The sequence below is a fragment of the Podarcis vaucheri genome, assembly GCF_965113315.1.
Source record: "Podarcis vaucheri genome assembly, chromosome: Z".
NCBI classification, from domain to species: domain Eukaryota; kingdom Metazoa; phylum Chordata; class Lepidosauria; order Squamata; family Lacertidae; genus Podarcis; species Podarcis vaucheri.
The window spans coordinates 30,772,197-30,791,916 of NC_138758.1; the positions used below are offsets into that span (position 1 = coordinate 30,772,197).

Here is a 19,720-nt window from a genome sequence, read left to right on the forward strand (position 1 = left end):
GGGAGCTCACTTCATCGTGTGGATTCAAACCACCAACCTTCTGATCAGGAAGCCCAAGAGGCTAGGTGGTTTAGACCACAGTGCCACCCACGTCCCAGGAAGGACTAGCCAGTCAGAACCCCATTCCCAGGAGGTCTTGGGCTTCAGCAGGTAAATATGAACCATCAGCTTTCCCTGCTCCCAAATAAATACATCTTGCATTAAGATTATTCCTCAAAGAAATGACAGGGGAAGTTCCAGGTTCTACTTGGTGCAGCTCAGGTTGCTAGACCCACCCTGTGAGTGAGAACTCCTGGATTTTCATTTATTAATTACAAGACTCTGTGGACAGCTTGTGCGCTTCAGTTTGGCAGGAGCTGTCTACAAATTATAGCAGTTATTGTGAGAAAGGGATGCTGCCCTCACCCTCTCTCAGTAAACCTCCACTTCCAAGGCTCAGTGATGGGAGGGGACACAGAAGAAGAAAAAGAACTGGGCTGGGCTCAAGAGGAGGAGAGGGTTGTGAGTGTGCATGTGTACCTGGTGCAAGGGCTAGGGCTGCAGAAGTAAGCAGAGCACATGAAGAGCAGCAACAGGAGCCGAACCCTGCTGTCTCTACCACCTTCAGCAACTTCTGGTTGGCCTTTTGTTCTTCTCGAATGAGTCAAAGACAACAAGGACAAAAATTGACTGAGGGAGACTGGAATGCTAAGAGACAGGAGTGGAGAGTGTCTGGACTGGTTTCAGGTTTGGACCCTAAAATCTCAAGGTCAGAATCTGGGATACTGCTGACCTGGGGACCAACTCTCTACAAAGGGAACTCAATGACATCAACATAGCATCTAAAGTTTTGTGGATTGCACAACACACTAAGGAAGATAATGACACCAAAAAATTCAATTGCACATTTATTCACGATCCAATCAAAAACAATTTCACAATATTGATTAACTTGATCCAGTGATAACAGCTTTTCAGGGCCATGATTGTCATTTAGCAAGAGTCTTAGATACAATATTTAATAATTACTTCACAACTTCAGTAAATTCTTAATATGATGGATGGGCTTACAATCATGAGTTTGTGACACAACACAAATATATGCTCTGATCTATTCTTGAGGCTAAAACAAGAATATGCAGCAATGAATATTTCATGAGAAATATTTCTATGCATTATTACCAACAAAAGCATGACGAAGTAAACCTATAGCATAAAATTTTATATATAACTCTTTACCAAACACACACAAACCTTCACCTTGCACACATGCACGGTAACTAATTTATAAGAAAATAAATAACTATTACCAATAATTGGCTATCTTGTAGCAGCTAAAAATCGTACATACAAAAGTGACCAAACAAAATAGCTTTGAAAGCGACAAGAGCAGTAGAGCTTTAAGTTAAAAGCAAGGATGGTGTTTCACTCTAGACTCCAGCCTGGTCAATCGTAAAGAAGCAATCAATGCGCTCAGAGTGACCCACCTACACTGACTGTGTGCTGTTCCCTTGCCTCTTGGCACCCCCTAGGTAATCCTACCACCCTCAGGGAACCACTGGTCTAAGATCTTTTAGACAAGAGTATCAGCTGGGGTGGGGTTCTAGTGCTGGATCTACATTGATCATTTAAACGTTATTAAAAATAACATTCTATAACATTTAATGGCAGTTTTTCTTTGCTGGTGGCTTGCTGCTCTGCAGCACCCTCTGGTGTTACATTTCAATAATACTTTTTAAAGTTGTAAACGACAAGTGTAGATCCCCCGCTAGGTCTGTGGCATCAGCCCTCTGCTCATCTAATGAGGACTTGTGTGTTTCAATGCTGGTAAAAGACACCTGATGGTAGGAGACAGCTGTGTTTTGAAAAAAGAAGATTGGGTTCTTAATTTTTTGGAGTGTGGTGGCCAGTGTTGCAGCACTACAGAAGTGGTGGTGAGATCAATCGACATATCTGTGGTTTCCATTCCAGCACCTAAAGAAATAAAGAAAATTATGCACCTGATAAAGAGTTACATCTTTATGAATTTGTTTTCCAGATTAGTATGTATTTTACTAATTCTGTTAATAGATCTCTGAGAATAAATACCCTGGATATGATTAAACTTGTGCACATGGTAAGATGGGACTCACCAAATTATATTATTTCATACTAACTGGAATTACTTTGGGGGTTTTTGGAACAGAAAGAATATCTGGCGCATACTGGGGAATATCATGGTCTTATAGCAATCAGTTTCTGCTTCATGGGTGATAATGAATCATGTTTTGATTGAACAGTTACTCATTTTCATACATTTAAAATGCCAGATTAGTGTTGCTAATTTGACTCATTAATTTGAAAAAGTAGCAAATTTCAACTGCAAATTTCTACCTGAGCTATTTATGAAGTGAATTTTACAGTGCCCGGAATTCTGTGATCTTTTGCAATGCCTTGCACTGGCTGGCTCTGAAATACTGGATCCCCCCCCCCCAATGTTCAAATCTTATTGTATTTTGTGTTCCTTTCACAAAAATGTTCATTCTATAAGTGACTCTTTAAAATCTCGGAACTAACTCTTTATATATACTGCACATTAAATATAATATTTAAAGTATGTTATGCATGCTACTGTGATTTCAAAATTTTGTCAGTTCTTTGTCAGTAAACCACTTGAACTGACTGCAAATCCTAGAGCTTGCAACAGGCCTCCCTGTACTGAACATGATTTGAACATCATCATCATCATCATCATTAATTGATTACCTGCCCTTCACCCTATGGTCCTAGGGCAGGTTGCAGCATAACAATACAACATTCAAAGCTATTTAAAACAACATGAGGCAGTTAGGGCCACCACCAGCAACCATTTCATCAGGCTGAAGCAGAGGGCAGTGCCACTTCACCAGCTCAGCTGAAGGACCCTCTCCTTCTCTCCCTGAACTGTCTCCATCCCAGCTAGACTTTTTTTTTTAAAAAAAGGTATTTTAGAACTAGTACCCCAAGTGTTGCTCCCCCCTTCCTCTTCCTCTTCCCCAACCGCTTTTCCTTTTATGCTGTACCTTTTAGGCTGCAAGCCTGAGGGCAGGAGTTGTCTTATTACTGATCTTTGCAAACTATCCTGAGGGGTCTTCTTTTTCCTGAAGAGTAAGGTAAAAATGCTTCAAACAAATATATAAGCATAAAACAACAGCCATTCTCGTTCCTGCAAACCAGACAGATGGAAGTAAAAAAAGCAGGGTGGGGGGAAGCAAATAAGATTTCTTTCTCTGAAACTACTTTAATCTTCTTTAGGAAAGGATGACAGTTAGCAAAAGTGATGAGCCACAGTGTAAGGCCTAACTTTCTGCAAGGGTTAACAGAAAACCATTAATCTATCCCCAAATTGTGTCTTCATCCAGCAAGGGAGCATATGTGCGCATATATAGTATGTGCAGAAGCAGCACCACCTAGAGGTGGGTATAGGGCACACTAGTGTACCAAATACACAGCCCCTGGGGCTTCCATTTTTCTTTTTCTTTTTCAAAGCAAGTCTCTAGTCTACTAGAATGAAAGTTATAAAGCAAAATGTTTAGGTGCCCTTCTAAACAATTTCTGTGAAGTGAGCCTGCCTGGTAGTGTTTTTAGCTGATGAGTAAAGTCAAGAGTTGTGACTGATGAGTGAGTTGTTTGGGCAGCCAAAGAGCTGCTCTTCTGCTCTCCGCTTTCATCCACTTTTCCTGCCCTGGTCTCATTTCTTTCCCCAGTCCTTTGCACTCTCTCTCTTCTCTGCCCTTCTTTTTTCCTAGAAAAACAGGATGCATCTTTTCTGCAGTGGATTCCGATACAGTACACCCCAGAAGATATTTCCTGCAAATACTATTACACACTGAGTGCAAGCGAAGGTCAAAGAACCCCTCTTCCCTGAAATGGCAAAAGCAAAATGTGAAAACTTTGTCCAGAAAAAGGGCATAGGCTTATCTCCTGCTGTGCAGGAGCTGAAGTCCAGTCACTCTTAAAAATTCACTATATAGTTAACAAACAATAGAATGGTAAACATGTCTACTCAGCAGTAAGTCTCTGTGATCAATGGGACTTACTTTGATGTATGTACAGGGCATGGTTTAGGGTTGGCACTGGGAGAAAGCAGGGTTCTTGTACCTTTAACAACTGTGTGGCAGGCAGCAATTCAACAGGTTAAGCACTTTCAAGCATGGAAATGCAATTATGGGGAAAGTTCCAAATGCTCACATTTTTGTTGTTTATCATACACTTGTAGTGACTGGTTTATTTTGGGGCCTTCCGGTAGGCACACAAAACAGGGCACAAACTTGTATATGACATGTACCCCGTTTCATGAGCTAGTTGGATGGTCCAAACTATCTACAGTGTAGCAGGCACAGAATATCCTGCTGGCAACTCCTGTGAATCTCAGGCTTGATGAAGAACCATGCATGTAAACAGGGGTGGCATACATGGTTTCTTCTCCCCTATGCATTAAGAAATAGAGGCTTCTTCCAGAATCAGAAATCACACTTACCAGCTGTTAAGGGAAAAGGATGAGGTGATAGATTCAGTCTCCCTGCACCCCTTCCAGATACAAACAACCAATCTCTCCCACAGCACTGTGAAGATGCCTCCATGCAGCCTAGATTACTGAACACACACCTTGTTGGTTCGAAGACCAGGTTTATCCTGAATTATGAGCATTCCATCATAACGTCGACCATCAGTCAAATTCACCCTCTTGGTTCCTACTGAAATAAGTTGCCTGTTCACCAAAGATCTGTTTAGCATCCTATCATTTAAGCACAGGCCAAAATTTGATAACTTGACAAAATTTGACAATGCAAAACTGGATTTCCTCTCCAGAGGAAAACTGCTCCATCTCCAAAGTATAGAAAGAACATGTTCCCAGGCCTCAACAAGGGAGGGTCTGCTGAAGGTCCTAATGTTTAAGAGGAAAAGATGCATGTAGGACCTTCACATACCCACAAGTGTCCCACTTTAAGCAGGACTTCCCAGATCACAGAAGTCAATTCTGGCTTCTGTTTGGATCCCAGAATGTTCCCCTTTTTTGGTCCAACACTCTGATGCAAGTACTCACACCAGAGAGCCAAACCTAAAGACACTCTGGTGTGAGTCAGCAGGTTCATGCCAGAGTGCTGGACCAGAAGATGCTCTGGCATGATCCTGCTGATGATCCCCAGAGCAGTGGACCAGAAGGTGTGCCTCTCCTGACTTCCCTGTTTTGGGGACAAAAATGTTGGAGCCTTCACCTCTCACAATCTCTCTCCTCCTGATGACCAAGATGTAAGCTGGATCCAAACCAGAGCTTTTTGCTTTTCAGGAGGGGTGAAACTATCCTTCTTTGGTCCAAAATGCACCAGTGCTGCTTTTTGTGTGCATGCATTCCTGTGCGCAAATAATAGCCCAGGAAATACTTTCAAAACATGCACCGGTGTCCGGTGGCAACTGAGGCACCACGAGGTGTGGTGAGGCAGTTGCCTCAGGTGGCACGCTGGGGGCCGCTGGGAGGGGGCGGCAGATCTGGGCCCTGAGGAGCACAGTGCTTGCAGCCTCCTGCACTTGTTATCCTCATCACCACTATCCACCCACCTCCATTGCCTGTTGTTCTCTGGCCTCATTTTTTCTCCCCTCCCCCTTCACTGTACAGGGGCTTCCCCCATGCCACCTCCAGGCACTTCATTTTCTGTTTTGCCTAAGGTGGCAAAACATCTGTAGCTGGGCCTGCAAGCTAGGCACTAAGGAAATACATTCTGCATCAATTTACTGACTGGGACCTTCTAACCTGTGATTGAAAATGAAGTCTCAGTCCTTATGGTGGCTTCTGTGCCACAGTCAGAAGAGCTTTGTGAGAATGATCCCTTCTACCAGACATGGCCAAACTTGGCCCTCCAGGTGTTTTGGGACTACAACTCCCACCATCCCTAGCTAACAGGACCAGTGGAATTGTAGTCCCAAAACATCTGGAGGGCCAAGTTTGGCCATGCCTGCCTTCTACCAAAATCACCACTTCTTTCCTGGAGAGATGCACCCTAAAGCTGTGACTGATTTGTGCAAGAGTGCATTGGCTAAGTTCAGGCCAAAAAACAATAATGCCTCTGTTTCTCAAATGCCTGAACAGTCCATGCATCTGTGTATGGAGCTGCTGATATCCCAGAGTTGCACTGGCTGGCTAGCTCCATACACAATGCTGTGGGAGCCCTCTGAACCCATTCATTCTTCCAGAGCAGCCTTCATCAGCCTGGTGCCCCCACAGTAGTTTTGCAACACAGCTCCCTTCAGCCTCAGGCAACACACTGATAGGAGTTGTAGCCCAAAATATGTGGGGGGCACCAGGCTGATCCAGAGATGCATCTACCCATTATTATTGGCTGGACATTGGATATCTCTGTCCATACCAAATTCCTGTGGGATGCACCTCTTGTTTGCGGAAATGGTACCTTGCTTGCAGGGGCAATTCTCACTGCAGGTGTGCCTGAAAGGGGCCATTATTAACTGCAGGGTGTGATTTCCAGTGGCCCTCTTCCTCCAGCACATACGCAGCAGGGACTTGAACTCCGAGCGGAAGTTCTCATTCAGCCAGCAGTAGATGAAAGGGTTGTAGCAGGTGCTGCTCATGGCGAACCAATGGAAAGCGAAGTAAAGGATGTTGTTGCTCTGGATGGCCTTGCTAGACATGAGGACCAAGTAGCAATTTAACGGGAACCAGCAGACAGCGAAGACCAGCACAACCACCATCAGCATCTTCAGAGTCATCTTCTTCTTCCTCTGGTGGGCATAGTACTGCTCCATGGTCACATCACCAATGGCGTTCCGCATCCAGATTTTCTTGGCAACCACTGTGTAAGCGATGGAGATTACCGACAGGGGCAGGAGATACAGGAGAAAGAAGGTGGTCAAATCCAGGTACTTCCAGTAAAGATCTTTTGGAGGGGGGAAGCTTGGGAGGCAGACCACACGAATCGTTCTGTTTCTGGAATACAGAAGAACAAATTCCTCCATGAAGAGTAGACAATACTGATGGGAGTTGTATCCCAAATCATCAGGAGGCCACCAGACTGGTGTAGACTAGGCAAGCTAGGCCCATGTTCACACCATCCATTTTAAGTGCTATGATACTACTAGAACCATTCATGGCTTCCCCCCAGAGAATTCTGGGAACTGCAGTTTGTTAACAGAGGTATTATGAGGTTTCAGGCAAAAGGTGAGAAACAGGTTTCCATCTTGCATGGGGTAAGTTGGGCTAGACAGACAGCACAGCCCTCTCATCCCAAACCTGTTGGAGTTGCGGGGGGACGGGGATGGACTGTGATAAATCTAGCATCATATAACCACCATGCTTAACCCTAATTAATGCATGAAGGGGTTAAGGCCATAAAGTAAGCTGTGCTGCCAGGCTTTACTCGGTCACATCTCCTCACCTTGGGAGAAAGGGTTACCAAACTCTCTGTTCTGTTCTCTTCCACTATGAGAACCCTACCAGTAAGTTGGTCTAATTTGGATGTTCCAAGCCTAGATTGTGTTGCTTAAGCAAGCCACTTTTGTGTTTTATACAAATAGTTACTGAGAAATATTTGCCAATTTTGAAGTAAGTTGTACTGCTGGTCTTTTCTTGCTGCTGGTGGAATATGGCATTTTGAAGAATTTGTAAGGAAGCCATTTTTAACTTACCAAATGTGTGGTCTCTTTCTAAGCTAAGGGGAAGTGGGGAACTTTGGAAGCAACTTAGAAGGGTTTTTTTTTAAAGGTCTATCAGCCTTTGTATGGAGGGAGGGAAGCGGTTCTGGGGAACACCAAGGCCACCTTCACAACATAACATTTAAAACAGTCATGGCTTCCCCCGGAGAATCCCGGGAGCTGTAATTTTGTTTTGTTTTGTTTTGTTTTGTTTTAGGGCCCTGAGTATTGTTAGGAAATCCTCTATTCCCTTCACAGAGCTACAGTACCAGAGTTCCCTGTGAAGAAGGATCAGCTGTTAAACCACTCTGAGAACTGCAATTCTGTGAGGGGAACAGGGGCCTCATCACAACTCTCAGCACCCTTAAACAAACTCCAAGTCCCATAAATCTTTAGGGAAAGCCATGACTGTTTAAGTGGTATCATAGTGCTTTAAAGGTATGGTTTGAATGTTTCCCAAGTAGAGCATGGACACATAAAGAAGCAGCTAAAAGATAGCAGCAGCATTGTCAGAGCTGAACCCTTCAAATAAATTTCCTCTGCAGTACCTTCCCATCTCTTGAAATGCAAACAGGGGACACAGAAAGGGCTGAACTCCTCAATGCCTTCTTTGCCTCAGTCTTCTCCGATAAAGAAAACAATGCCCGACCTGAAGAATTTGGAGCAAATGATTCAGCAGAGAAAACACAGCCCAGAATAACTAAGGAGATAGTACAAGAATATTTGGCTAGTTTAGATGTATTCAAGTCTCCAGGGCCAGATGAACTGCATCCAAGAGTATTAAAAGAACTGGCAGATGTGATCTCAGAACCACTGGCAGTCATCTTTGAGAATTCCTGGAGAACAGGCGAAGTCCCGGCAGACTGGAGGAAGGCAAATGTTGTCCCTATTTTCAAAAAGGGGAAAAGAGAGGACCCAAATAATTATCGCCCAGTCAGTCTGACATCAATACCAGGGAAGATTCTGGAGCAGATCATTAAGCAAACAGTCTGTGAGCACCTAGAAAGGAATGCTGTGATCACCAATAGTCAGCATGGATTTCTGAAAAATAGGTCATGTCAGACTAACCTGATCTCGTTTTTTGACAGAATTACAAGCCTGGTAGATGAAGGGAACGCAGTGGATGTAGCCTACCTTGATTTCAGCAAGGCATTTGACAAGGTGCCCCATGATATTCTTGTAAAGAAGCTGGTAAAATGCGGTCTTGACTATGCTACCACTCAGTGGATTTGTAACTGGCTGACTGACCGAACCAAAAGGGTGCTCATCAATGGTTCCTCTTCATCCTGGAGAAGAGTGACTAGTGGGGTGCCACAGGGTTCTGTCTTGGGCCCGGTCTTATTCAACATCTTTATCAACGACTTGGATGATGGACTCAAGGGCATCCTGATCAAATTTGCAGATGACACCAAACTGGGAGGGGTAGCTAACACCTCAGAGGACAGGATCACACTTCAAAACGACCTTGACAGATTAGAGAACTGGGCCAAAACAAACAAGATGAACTTTAACAGGCAGAAATGTAAAGTATTGCACTTGGGCAAAAAAAATGAGAGGCATAAATACAAGATGGGTGACACCTGGCTTGAGAGCAGTACATGTGAAAAGGATCTAGGAGTCTTGGTTGACCACAAACTTGACATGAGCCAACAGTGTGACGTGGCAGCTAAAAAAGCCAATGCAATTCTGGGCTGCATCAATAGGAGTATAGCATCTAGATCAAGGGAAGTAATAGTGCCACTGTATTCTGCTCTGGTCAGACCTCACCTGGAGTACTGTGTCCAGCTCTGGGCACCACAATTCAAGAAGGACACTGAGAAACTGGAACGTGTCCAGAGGAGGGCAACCAAAATGGTCAAAGGCCTGGAAACGATGCCTTATGAGGAACGGCTAAGGAAGCTGGGCATGTTTAGCCTGGAGAAGAGGAGGTTAAGGGGTGATATGATAGCCATGTTCAAATATATAAAAGGATGTCATATAGAGGAGGGAGAAAGGTTGTTTTCTGCTGCTCCAGGGAAGCGGACACGGAGCAATGGATCCAAACTACAAGAAAGAAGATTTCACCTAAACATTAGGAAGAACTTCCTGACAGTAAGAGCTGTTCGACACTGGAATTTGCTGCCAAGGAGTGTGGTGGAGTCTCGACCTTTGGAGGTCTTTAAGCAGAGGCTTGACAACCATATGTCAGGAGTGCTCTGATGGAGTTTCCTGCTTGGCAGGGGGTTGGACTCAATGGCCCTTGTGGTCTATTCCAACTCTATGATTCTATGATTCTTCAGGCATCATTTGTAATATTTGCAGCGACAAATAATGCAGCGGGTGCCCCTTTTAATGATGTCTTGTTTATTCCTCTTACCCCATAGAAAGCCACATCAGCTTCTGGTAGATGGCATGGGGCAGGGAGAAACAGCTTGCCATTAACCAGATGACAGCAATGCAGATCCTTCCTTTCATGATGGACATTCGAGGTCTCAGTGGATGCACGATGACCTAAGGAAGTCACAGAATGAATAAGGTTGTAAATTCTCATACCTTGGGTTACATACACTTCAGGTTACAGACTTCGCTAACCCAGAAGTAGTGCTTCAGGTTAAGAACTTTGCTTCAGGATGAGAACAGAAATCGTGCTCTGGTGGCGCCGTGGCAGCAGGAGGCCCCATTAGCTAAAGTGGTGCTTCAGGTTAAGAACAGTTTCAGGTTAAGAACAGACCTCCGGAACGAATTAAGTACTTAACCCGAGGTACCACTGTACAGGCCTTGACTCACAAACATATTCCTATGTCTTATGGAGATCAATAGGACTCAATCTCATGTAATAGTGGGCCAAGTCAAAACAGAGGTGAAAAGAGGCTTTGTTTGTTTTTGCAAAAGGTCTTGCAAGCTGTTGAAAATGGTCTCTGCAACTGAGGTTGGCAGTGGCAGGGTTATTGCAGATTTGGGCACAAGTGCTTTTCCCTTTCAGAGCGTGGGTGATGTTTACTTGCTCCCACTTTGAATTTGCTTAGTATATTATTTCATGAACATAAGGACAAATGAAGAGCCTGCTAGATCAGGGCCGTGGCTCATCTGTTCCAGCATCTGGTTATCTTACTGGCCACCCAGATACCTGTGGGAAACCCACAAGCAGGATTTGAGCACAGGAGCAGCTCTCTGTTCCAGTTCTATCAAGTAGTATTCAGAAGCGTTGCTGCCTCTGACGGTGGAGCCAGGGCATAGCCATTATAGCCAGTAGTTATTCCATGAATTTGTCTAATCCTCTTTTTAAGCAATCAAGGTTGGTGGCCATTATTGGTCAAATCTGAGGCCCATTTAAAAAACAACACCAGCCCATTCCAGTGTTATGTTTGAAAGATATTCTCAGGAAACACCAGAAAAACTGGCTGTCAGTTGATATGTGAAAATGCCTTTATACACTTGTCTTGGAATGCCAGCAAGGCTGACATAGACTGTTTCAGTGTCCCACCCACCTGCCCAAGCAACGTTCAGTGTTCCCTCTTACCTGCCATTAGCAGGCCATTCTGTTTCTCCCAGCTTTTAAAGTGCATTATTAATTCTGATTGTGGAATCTGCATTCTCTTGGTGCAGATTTCATATTCTCTTTGTAAAGTATTGGGATTTAAAAAAACGATACTCTACCTGATGGCGGTCCAGAGCAATAGCCGTCAGAGTCAGCACAGACACATGGACAGAGCAATATTGAACGAACCGGCTCACATGGCACATCTGCTTTCCAAAAACCCAGGTTCTGCTAACAAATCGGACCTAGAAAGTATAGCAGGCAATTTGCAAATTATCCCAAATGTGGATTAAAGTGAAGGGGTTCCCCCCCTCCCCCAAACAGGAGCTTAATATCGTAACAGACCATTCAGATATTGTAAATGGGTTGCTGGCAAAATGTTTTTCCACATTATCAGAATCTTATTATTTTGGAGGGGGGTAATAGAGATACCATGTGGGTGTACAAAATATTTGCATGTCTGAGGACACATCCCACAGTAGACACCCATGTGGAAGCACTCCTAGTTGTTTACTTGTTTGTTTGTTTTATTGCATTTATATCCCACCTTTTCCTCCAGTGAGCTCCAGGGGCTTTCAGAGGCCTCCTCCTTATTTAATCTCCAGAGCAACCCAGTGTGGTAGGTTAGGCTGATAGGCAGTGTGACTAGCCCCCAAGGTTACCCAGTGAAAGCTTCATGGCTGAGTGGAGATTTGAACCCAGGTCTTAGCCTCAACCTCTAGCCATTTTGTCAGACCAAGGAACACAGGATTCATAGTTCCTCTTCAGTGTATCCTTACAAGAGCATTGTATAGTGAGATAGATTGGCAGACAGGTGAACCTGTCATACAACCCCCCCATCAACACACACACACCAGATGCAAATTTGAAAACGAGTTACCAAAGCTTCCCTTTTAGGGTACAATTCCCATTGAACTGCATGAATTGTTGTAAACAAGGGCAGAAGACTTTCATCACACCAACCAAGGCCAGCCCAAGACTTCTGGGCACCTCAAATGAAGTACAAAACAGCAGTGGCGTAGCATGGGTTGTCAGCACCCGGGGCAAGGCAAGTAATTTGCGCCCCCTAACCCATGGATTTGCGCCCCCTAACCCTAACCCCCAGATGTTGCGCCCAGTGCAGCTGGCCCCCCCTGCACCCCCCACCCTACGCCACTGCAAAACAGCACCCTGCTTCCTGCCAGGGAAGAAGAGATAAGTGAAGATCTACATCAGGAACAAGAGGGGAATAAAGATCAGCATTGGGATCTGCTGCCCCTGGGGATTCTGCCACCTGAGGCAGTCACCTCACTTTGACTCATGGGTGGACTGGCCCTGAGGCCAATTGTAAAAGTGTCTGTGAGGAAATGGGGCCACAATCCATTTGGGATGGTACAAGAGATTTTCCCAGTGGATTGTACACTGTGTTTTCAAAACATTTCCCAAACTAACATTACTTTGGGGGGGGGGGGGGCGACCAGTTTCTTTTGTTCGGTCAGGAGCTGTTTCAGGAGCTGTCAGAGAAGAGTCATCTATCTGCACACCTCCCCAAGCCCAGTATCAAGATAAAGTACTTTAAGTAAGGAGAGTGGGTGGTGGTGAATATGTGATTTAGGGTTAGATTTGCAGTTGATATCAGACACGTGCCTTCACTGTACTCTCTTTGGTGCTTGCTGAAGACATTCTTATTTAGACAAGCCTATCCAGATGATTAGAAAGTTTTAATTTGTTTTACCGTAATTTATTCTGTAGTGGTTTAATTTTTTTATATATTTTAAATTATGGATGAAGTCAGACCATTGGTCCATCTGCCTCAGTACTGTATACATAGACCAGCAGTGACTCTCCAGGTTTCCGGAGATAGTCTCTCCTACCCTCCTTACCTGGCCATGCTGGGGACGGAACCTGGGAACGTCTGCTTGCAAGGAAGATGCTTTACCTGGAGCAACAGCCCTTCAGTCTCTCCCACCTAACCTACCTCACAGGTTTGTTGTGAGGATTATTTTTAAAAAGGAAAAGGGGGGGGGACTCTGCTCTTTGGAGGAAGTGTGGGATAACTATATCATTACTGAAAACTGATTGAAAGAACTGGGCACCATTTTTGTTGCACTGAGAAGGGACAGGAAGTTTCTTCATTTTCTAGAGACGTGAATGGTATACATTCTCCTTTGCTCCAATACTGGGGGGAGTTTTGACTTTGTGCACAAATGGTGGTGGTCCAGTAGAGAACAGAGCAAGTCCCTGCTGGATCAGGAACAAAAACTCCAAATGCTTATTACCAGAAGAGAAATAAAGCCAGCCAGTGCTGGTGCAGCAGTTTGAGTGCTGCACTAAGACCTGGGAGACCAGGGTTCGAATCCTCACTCTGCCATGAAGCTCACTAGATGTGACCTTGAGCCAGTCACTTTCTTTTGGCTTAACCTACCTCACAGGGTCGTTCCAAGGATAGCATGAAAAGGAATGACAGCATTTATGCTACCTTGAGCTCCTTGGGAGGCAAGTCGGGAGACAAATGTAAATAAATAAATAATAGATAATAAATAAATTATTCCCCTGTGAAATCATACTCTCTCACAGTTGGAGGCTGTACATGACTATACACGGCATTCCAAAATAATAGCATTTGCAGAAGTTTAAAAGGTTTAAAATACACAGAAGCTTACGCACACCCTAGAAATGCACTTTGGTAATTTTAGACTCAGGACTTAATGGTCATATGATGGGTGGGTGGCTTTTTAAATGTGCGTAACTTCACTCACACCAAACATGTGGCAAGTCAGTCCAACTGCATCTGCTCTCCTCCCCCCCCCATTCTGCTGAGCAGTACCCACGGCTTCTGCCCCAAAGTCCTGCCCTGATGGCGCTATAAACCAAGACATTCTGGCACACTGTGCTAGTGTGGAGAGGTCCTCCTGTGGGTCAGGAATTGGTTAAGTCACAGGAAGCAAAGAGCCGGAATAGATAACAGTTCTCTGAATGAAGAGAAGGAGAAAGCAGAGTCCCCAATGATCCCCACAGAGTACTGTGTTCAGCTCTGGTCGCCTCACCTCAAAAAGGATATTGGAAAAGGGTTCAGAAAAAGAGCAACTAGAATGGAGAGTTAGGGACTTTTTCATTTAGAGAAAAAGTGAGGAAGAGGCGACATGATGGAAGTTTATAAAACTACACATGGCATGGAGAAAGTGGAGAGAGGAACGATTTTCTCCCTCTCTCATAATAATGCTAAAACTCGTGGACACGCAACAAAGCTGAACATTGGCAGATTCAGGGCAGATAATTCACTCAGCACATAGTGAAACTGTGGAACTCTCTTCCACAGGAGGCAGTGATGGCCCCCCAACATGGATATCTTTAGAAAAGGATTAGACAAATTCATGGAGAAGGACTACCCCTGGCGACTAACTATCAGTGGCCATGCTCTGCCTCCGCAGTCAGAGGCAGCAATGCTTCTGAATACCAGTTGCTGGGAACCACAAGAGGGAAGAGTTTGCTCTTGTGCTCAACTCCTGCTTGCACGCTTCCCATGGGGGCATCTGATTGGCCACTGTGAGAACAGGATGTTGGACTAGATAGGCAAGCTGTTCCTACACTCTTATAGACAGACACACTGTGCCCAGCCAGCAGATAAAACTACAGCAGGAAGTTGAAATCCAGTACACACATACCAACAACCTGCACACATTGTAAGAAATCGAGAACCATAGCCAGAACTAGACAGCCAGTGTTGGTAAGGTTGTTAGTGTCCTGGGCTAGGATTTTGGGGGCCAGTCACTGTCTCTCAGCCTAACCTACCTCACAGGGTTGCTATGAGGATAAAATGGGAAGACGTCCGTCCACACATGGGCTCCTTGGAGGAAAGGTAGGATATAAATATAGTAAGTAAATAAACTTAATAGGAGCCTGCTGGAGCTTAGTTCTCAAAAAAAGTGGCATAGTTGTGAAGGATGGGAGGTGCGAGGGTCCTGAGGGGGATTGTTATTTTATTATTTTCTTTTTAAAATGTAGTTTGCTGTTCACTCCTTGTTGAATAACCCTAGAGCCAGTGTTTCCCAAACTTGAGTCTTCAGCTGTTTCTGGACTACAATTTCCATATTCCCTGCTAGCTAGGGATGATGGGAGTTGTAGTCCAAAAACAGCTGGAGACCCAAGTTTGAGAAACACTGGACTAGACAGTTCTCCTTTGGCTTCTGGGATTGGGGTAGGGTTTCTTAAAGAGGGGTATGAGTGAACCCCCAAAGGCTTTCAAAGAAGGAAACTGACTCCTAGTTAGGATACAGGTATGCCTCCCCCCCCCCCCGTCAGTCTATTCCTGCAAAAACAGCAAAGACAAACAAAAGTTTATGCCTGTTCAGTACATTCATTAGCTTTAAGGTGCTGCAATACTTTCTGATAAACTTGCTTAACCTTGAGACTTAAATTGGAGCAATTGCACAGACAGATAAAAATTATTTATTAACTCTTATATGCTTCACATGGTATGTGGAGCTTTTTGCTGGAGGCTGGCACCAGCACAGAGATTCGGTGTGCAGTTTGGAGCAGCCAGTTGGAAAAAGGAGGGAACTCTGCATATCATCAGGGGAACTCTTGCCCCTGTTATTTTGTCTCCTGTCTTGGGACTGAGCCCTGTTTGGGAGCCAACACAATGCTAAATGCTGTGGGCTAGCAATTCTAAGACCTGATGACCCAGCTGCTGCTAGCTTGTTCAGATTTAGATCTACAAAAGGAATTACTCTTCCCAAGGAGCAACATCATGGTGAGGGGGAAACCAGCCTGGTCTCATCCATCCACTGGAGAAGATGCAGCTGGTGTTGCCCTTCCCCGCCAGACTGAATACTTATAAGAACTTTGCAACTCAGAGCTAGCCTCTGGATTGGAGTCCCCCCCCTCTTCCCTCCCAATCCCTTTTCCTTTTGTGCTATGCCCTTTATGATTCTAAGCCTGCAGCCAGGAGCTACATAACTTATTTTTGCTCACTGCAACTTGCTGGCTGGGTGAGTAGGGGAGCGTTCCCTTCCAGTGACCATTTCTTACCAAAGTGAAGGGCGTGTTCAGGGTGGTGATCATGATGTCCGCCACGGCCAGGTTGGCGATGAAGAGGCTGGTGGCCGTGTGCATCTTCTTGTTCTTCACCACCACGTGGCAGACCAGCAGATTCCCGAAGAGCGAGATGCAGATGATGACCGAGTAGGCCATGATGAGCAGCGCTCTCACCCTGCTGCTCTGGGACGCCCCTTCGTAGCGCGCACCGCTGTCGAAACCGTCTAGGTCGTCCACGTCCCAGTCGTCTAGGGAGAAGGAGCTCTCGTTGTCGAAGCCCTCGAAGTCTGAAAACAAGTCTTCGCTGCTGTTTTCGCTCTCGGCATCTTGGCTGCGGAAAAAGGGATTTGAGAGGAAGAGAGGCGGAGGCAGCCAGAAGGGCCGCTGCCGGCTCATAGTTGGTCAGAAGCCAAGGGTCTTGCAGCGCCCATTGGATTCGGATCTAAGCTTTCTTGCGAGGGGTCCGGAAAGTTGCGAGCCAGCTGTTGCCAGCTGCGTCCCGGCTGCAGCTACGGAGGCAGAGGGAGCCGCCGGGACGTTGGACAGCCTCTGCCTGCCTGCCTTATATCTGCTTTCTCTCTCCCCCCACCCGGTCAGAGATGGGCTGTTACCCCTGCTTAAAAGTACCCCCCCACACACAAACACACGCTCTGCTCCTCCCTCTGTCCGCCACGCGCGCCCAGAGTCTTGCTGTACCTGGCCGCGCAACGAAGCCGTCAACAGTCAAGGAATGGGGACTAGGAGTGGGGTGGGGTGGGGGCTGACTGTCCCCTCCCTCCCTCCCATTTCCCTTCTGGAGGCGAGGCGGCGACGATTGCATTGAAATAGGAGGAGGAGGAGGAGGAGGAGGAGTCCTCGCTCGGCCAGAGAGAGAGAAAGAGAGAGAGACTCATCCAGCTGAATGCTCCACGCGAGGAGCGAAGAAGAAAGTGGAATAAAGACCTGTTGAGTTGGAAGGATCGTCTGGCCCCAACCCCCTGCAATGCAGCTGTCCCATACGGGGCCAAAACTGCAACCTCCTTGTTTTATTTCATTCTTACGTTCGCATAGCCACCTTTTCTTCCGAGGAGCTCAAAGTGGCGGCGCCGTTCTCTTCCCATTTTATCTTCACGAGAGACCCAGTCCAAGTGGATCAGGCGGATAGTCCCTCTGGCGCAGCATCCTGTTCTCACAGGGGCCAACCAGATGCCTGTAGGAAACCTGGGCACCCCAGCAGCCCTCTCCCCTCCTGTGGTTTCCAGCAACTGGTATTCAGGAACAATGCTGTCTGCCACTATCAACACAACAACCCTCTGGTCTATGTCAGACTGAGAGTGGGTGACTGGCCCAAGATGAGATTCATGGCCAGGTAGGGATTCGAACCGTGGCCTCCCTGGCCCTAGTCTGACACCCTAAACACTATACCACACTGCCTTAATTGCCATATCCTCTCACTCTTGCCACTGATGAGACAGTGAATGCCATAGAAGGCAGGAAAAGGCTGCCACCCAGATATATTTTATATACCAGAGGAGAAATGACCTCTGGGAGGAGGGCAGAAAGAAGAAACTCTGTGGTGTACCTGCATCAGCACAACCTGACACCTTCATCTGCCCCAGCTGCAACAAAACATGTCTCTCCAGCCACAGCAGGAGCTTAAACCTTCCAACAGTTTGACTTCACCTCCAAAGGTGCAGTCTTCCACTGTCTCCAGAGACAGTCTACATCTCCTTTCCCTCCTAAGATCTCAAGGTTGGGTACATGGTTCTCCCCTTCCTCATTTAATCACCACAACAAACCCTCCAAGGTTGGGGGAAATTGACTGCCCCAAGGTCACCCAGCAAACTTCATGGTCAAGTGGGAATTCAAACCCTGATGCTCTACCTGCTGTAACCTTATTCTGCACTGGTTCTCTCCCTCCTTCTTTCCAAAGTCACTGAGAGTTCTGGAGGGCAAAGGCTGCAACCTCTTTTGCTCCTCTGTTAGGGGTCCCCTTCCTGGAGCCTCCCTCCTTTCTTCTCTGTCTCCAAATAGATATTTTGCCCCTGATAATTCAGGGGGCAAACTGAGTAAGTGGGGAGAGAGCACCCTTAGCTGGGAAGGTTGGCAGACAGCTTAAGCTGTGGGCGGGGAGGAACACAGATGACTGGAAGAGGTACCTACAGGACAGCTATTTGACAATCCAAATAATCAAAGGGATGGAGCGATTCCCCAAGAGGAAAGGTTGAAGTGTTAGGGACTTTTCAGTTTAGAGTAAGAGGCGACAGGATAGACATTTATAAATATATGTATGTCCTGGAGAAAGTGGATAGAGAAAAGCAATGAAGGGTACAGGTAAGTAAAAGAAAATAAGAAGAAAAGATTGTTCAGGTGGAAAGCATACAATATTGATGTAATAGGAAGCATAAAACCATTTACTTACTTATTTACTTACTAAATTTATATACTGCCTTTCATCCAAGGATCCAAGGGCAGTTTACAGAATGAAAACACAAAAATATAAAATAATACAAACAAAACAATAACTACCCCCTGTTTAAAAGGCTATAGATCGTTTAAGGAGCCAGAGACCTGGGAGAAGAGGAATGTTTTCACCTGGCACCTAAATATATGTAATGGGGAAAAGCATTCCATATAGTACAAACAGCCTTATTTGTTATTTCTAGCTCTTCACAGGGCAATTCCGGTGAGTGAAGAATATCTGATTGGGGGGGGGGGGGAATCTAAATGAGACCCAAAGGCTTTTAAATGCCACAGGTACTCCTTTCTTGTTTGTGTAATAATGAATAAAGCTGTACTGCTCTTATGAAACTAAGCATTCCAAATTATTGTATAATGCAACAGGAGGATGTTGACTGTTAGTTTAATTATTGAGATAATTAATACAAGAATGCCATGTTGAAATAAATTTGTCAGACTTAGAGACTCTACTCTCAGATTCTTTTTCAGTTTTTCCATAAAGGCAATGTACCATACCTTGTGATACAAATATTACACATAGCGCATAGTTCAACTATGGAACTGACTCCCAACAGAGGGAGTGATGGGTGGCTTTAAAAGAGCCAAATTCATGGAGGACAATAAGCTATCAAAGGCTGCTAGCCATGATGGTTGTGCTCTATCTTCACTGTCAATACCTCACAGCTCTCTACCAGTTGCTGGGAATCCCAAGTGGGGAACAGCTGCTAAAGCACTCAAAAGCCCATTTGCCCATGAAGCTCACTGGGTGATCTTCGGCCAGCCACTGCCCCTTTCAGCCTAGCCTACCTCACAGTGTTGCTGTGAGGATGAAATGGGAAAGTGCAGCATCATGTATGCCACCTTAAGCTCCTTGGGAGAAAGTTGGGGTATAAATGTAAATAAATTGCATTTTTGGTCTTGTATTTTATGCTTTGTTGTACACACTCTTGAGATGTCTACATAACTGGTGCTATATAAGTACCGGTATATGTATTTAAATAAATATATATCTCCATATCAAAAAGAAAACCATTCCCCAAGAACATTCTGACCCTATCCCATATTTATTTTATTTTATTTATTGCATTTCTTTCCCATCTTTTCCTC

The 19,720-nt window shown here is 45.3% G+C and overlaps 1 protein-coding gene across 5 annotated transcripts; it reads right to left on the reverse strand.

The window, feature by feature from the left end:
• Positions 1-874: 874 nt before the first annotated feature.
• LOC309523958 (G-protein coupled receptor 83-like) lies at positions 875-16,994 on the reverse strand (the record flags this gene model as incomplete). 5 transcript variants are annotated; one of them, XR_014215697.1, is made up of 7 exons in its annotated part: positions 875-1,953; positions 3,021-3,098; positions 4,606-4,691; positions 6,405-6,937; positions 9,998-10,131; positions 11,278-11,403; positions 16,169-16,789. XR_014215697.1 is itself a non-coding variant. In XM_082208267.1 (7 exons), the coding sequence occupies 7 exons, from the start codon at positions 16,992-16,994 to the stop codon at positions 1,920-1,922; spliced, it is 1,383 nt and encodes a 460-aa protein (XP_082064393.1). In that variant the 3' UTR covers positions 875-1,919. The 5 variants fall into 5 exon arrangements, 3 of the variants coding, with proteins under 3 accessions (XP_082064393.1, XP_082064391.1, XP_082064392.1); XR_014215698.1 differs by having other exon boundaries at positions 4,606-4,694; XM_082208267.1 differs by lacking the exon at positions 4,606-4,691 and adding an exon at positions 16,871-16,994 and having other exon boundaries at positions 6,383-6,937; positions 16,169-16,500.
• Between the last annotated feature and the right edge of the window lie 2,726 nt (positions 16,995-19,720).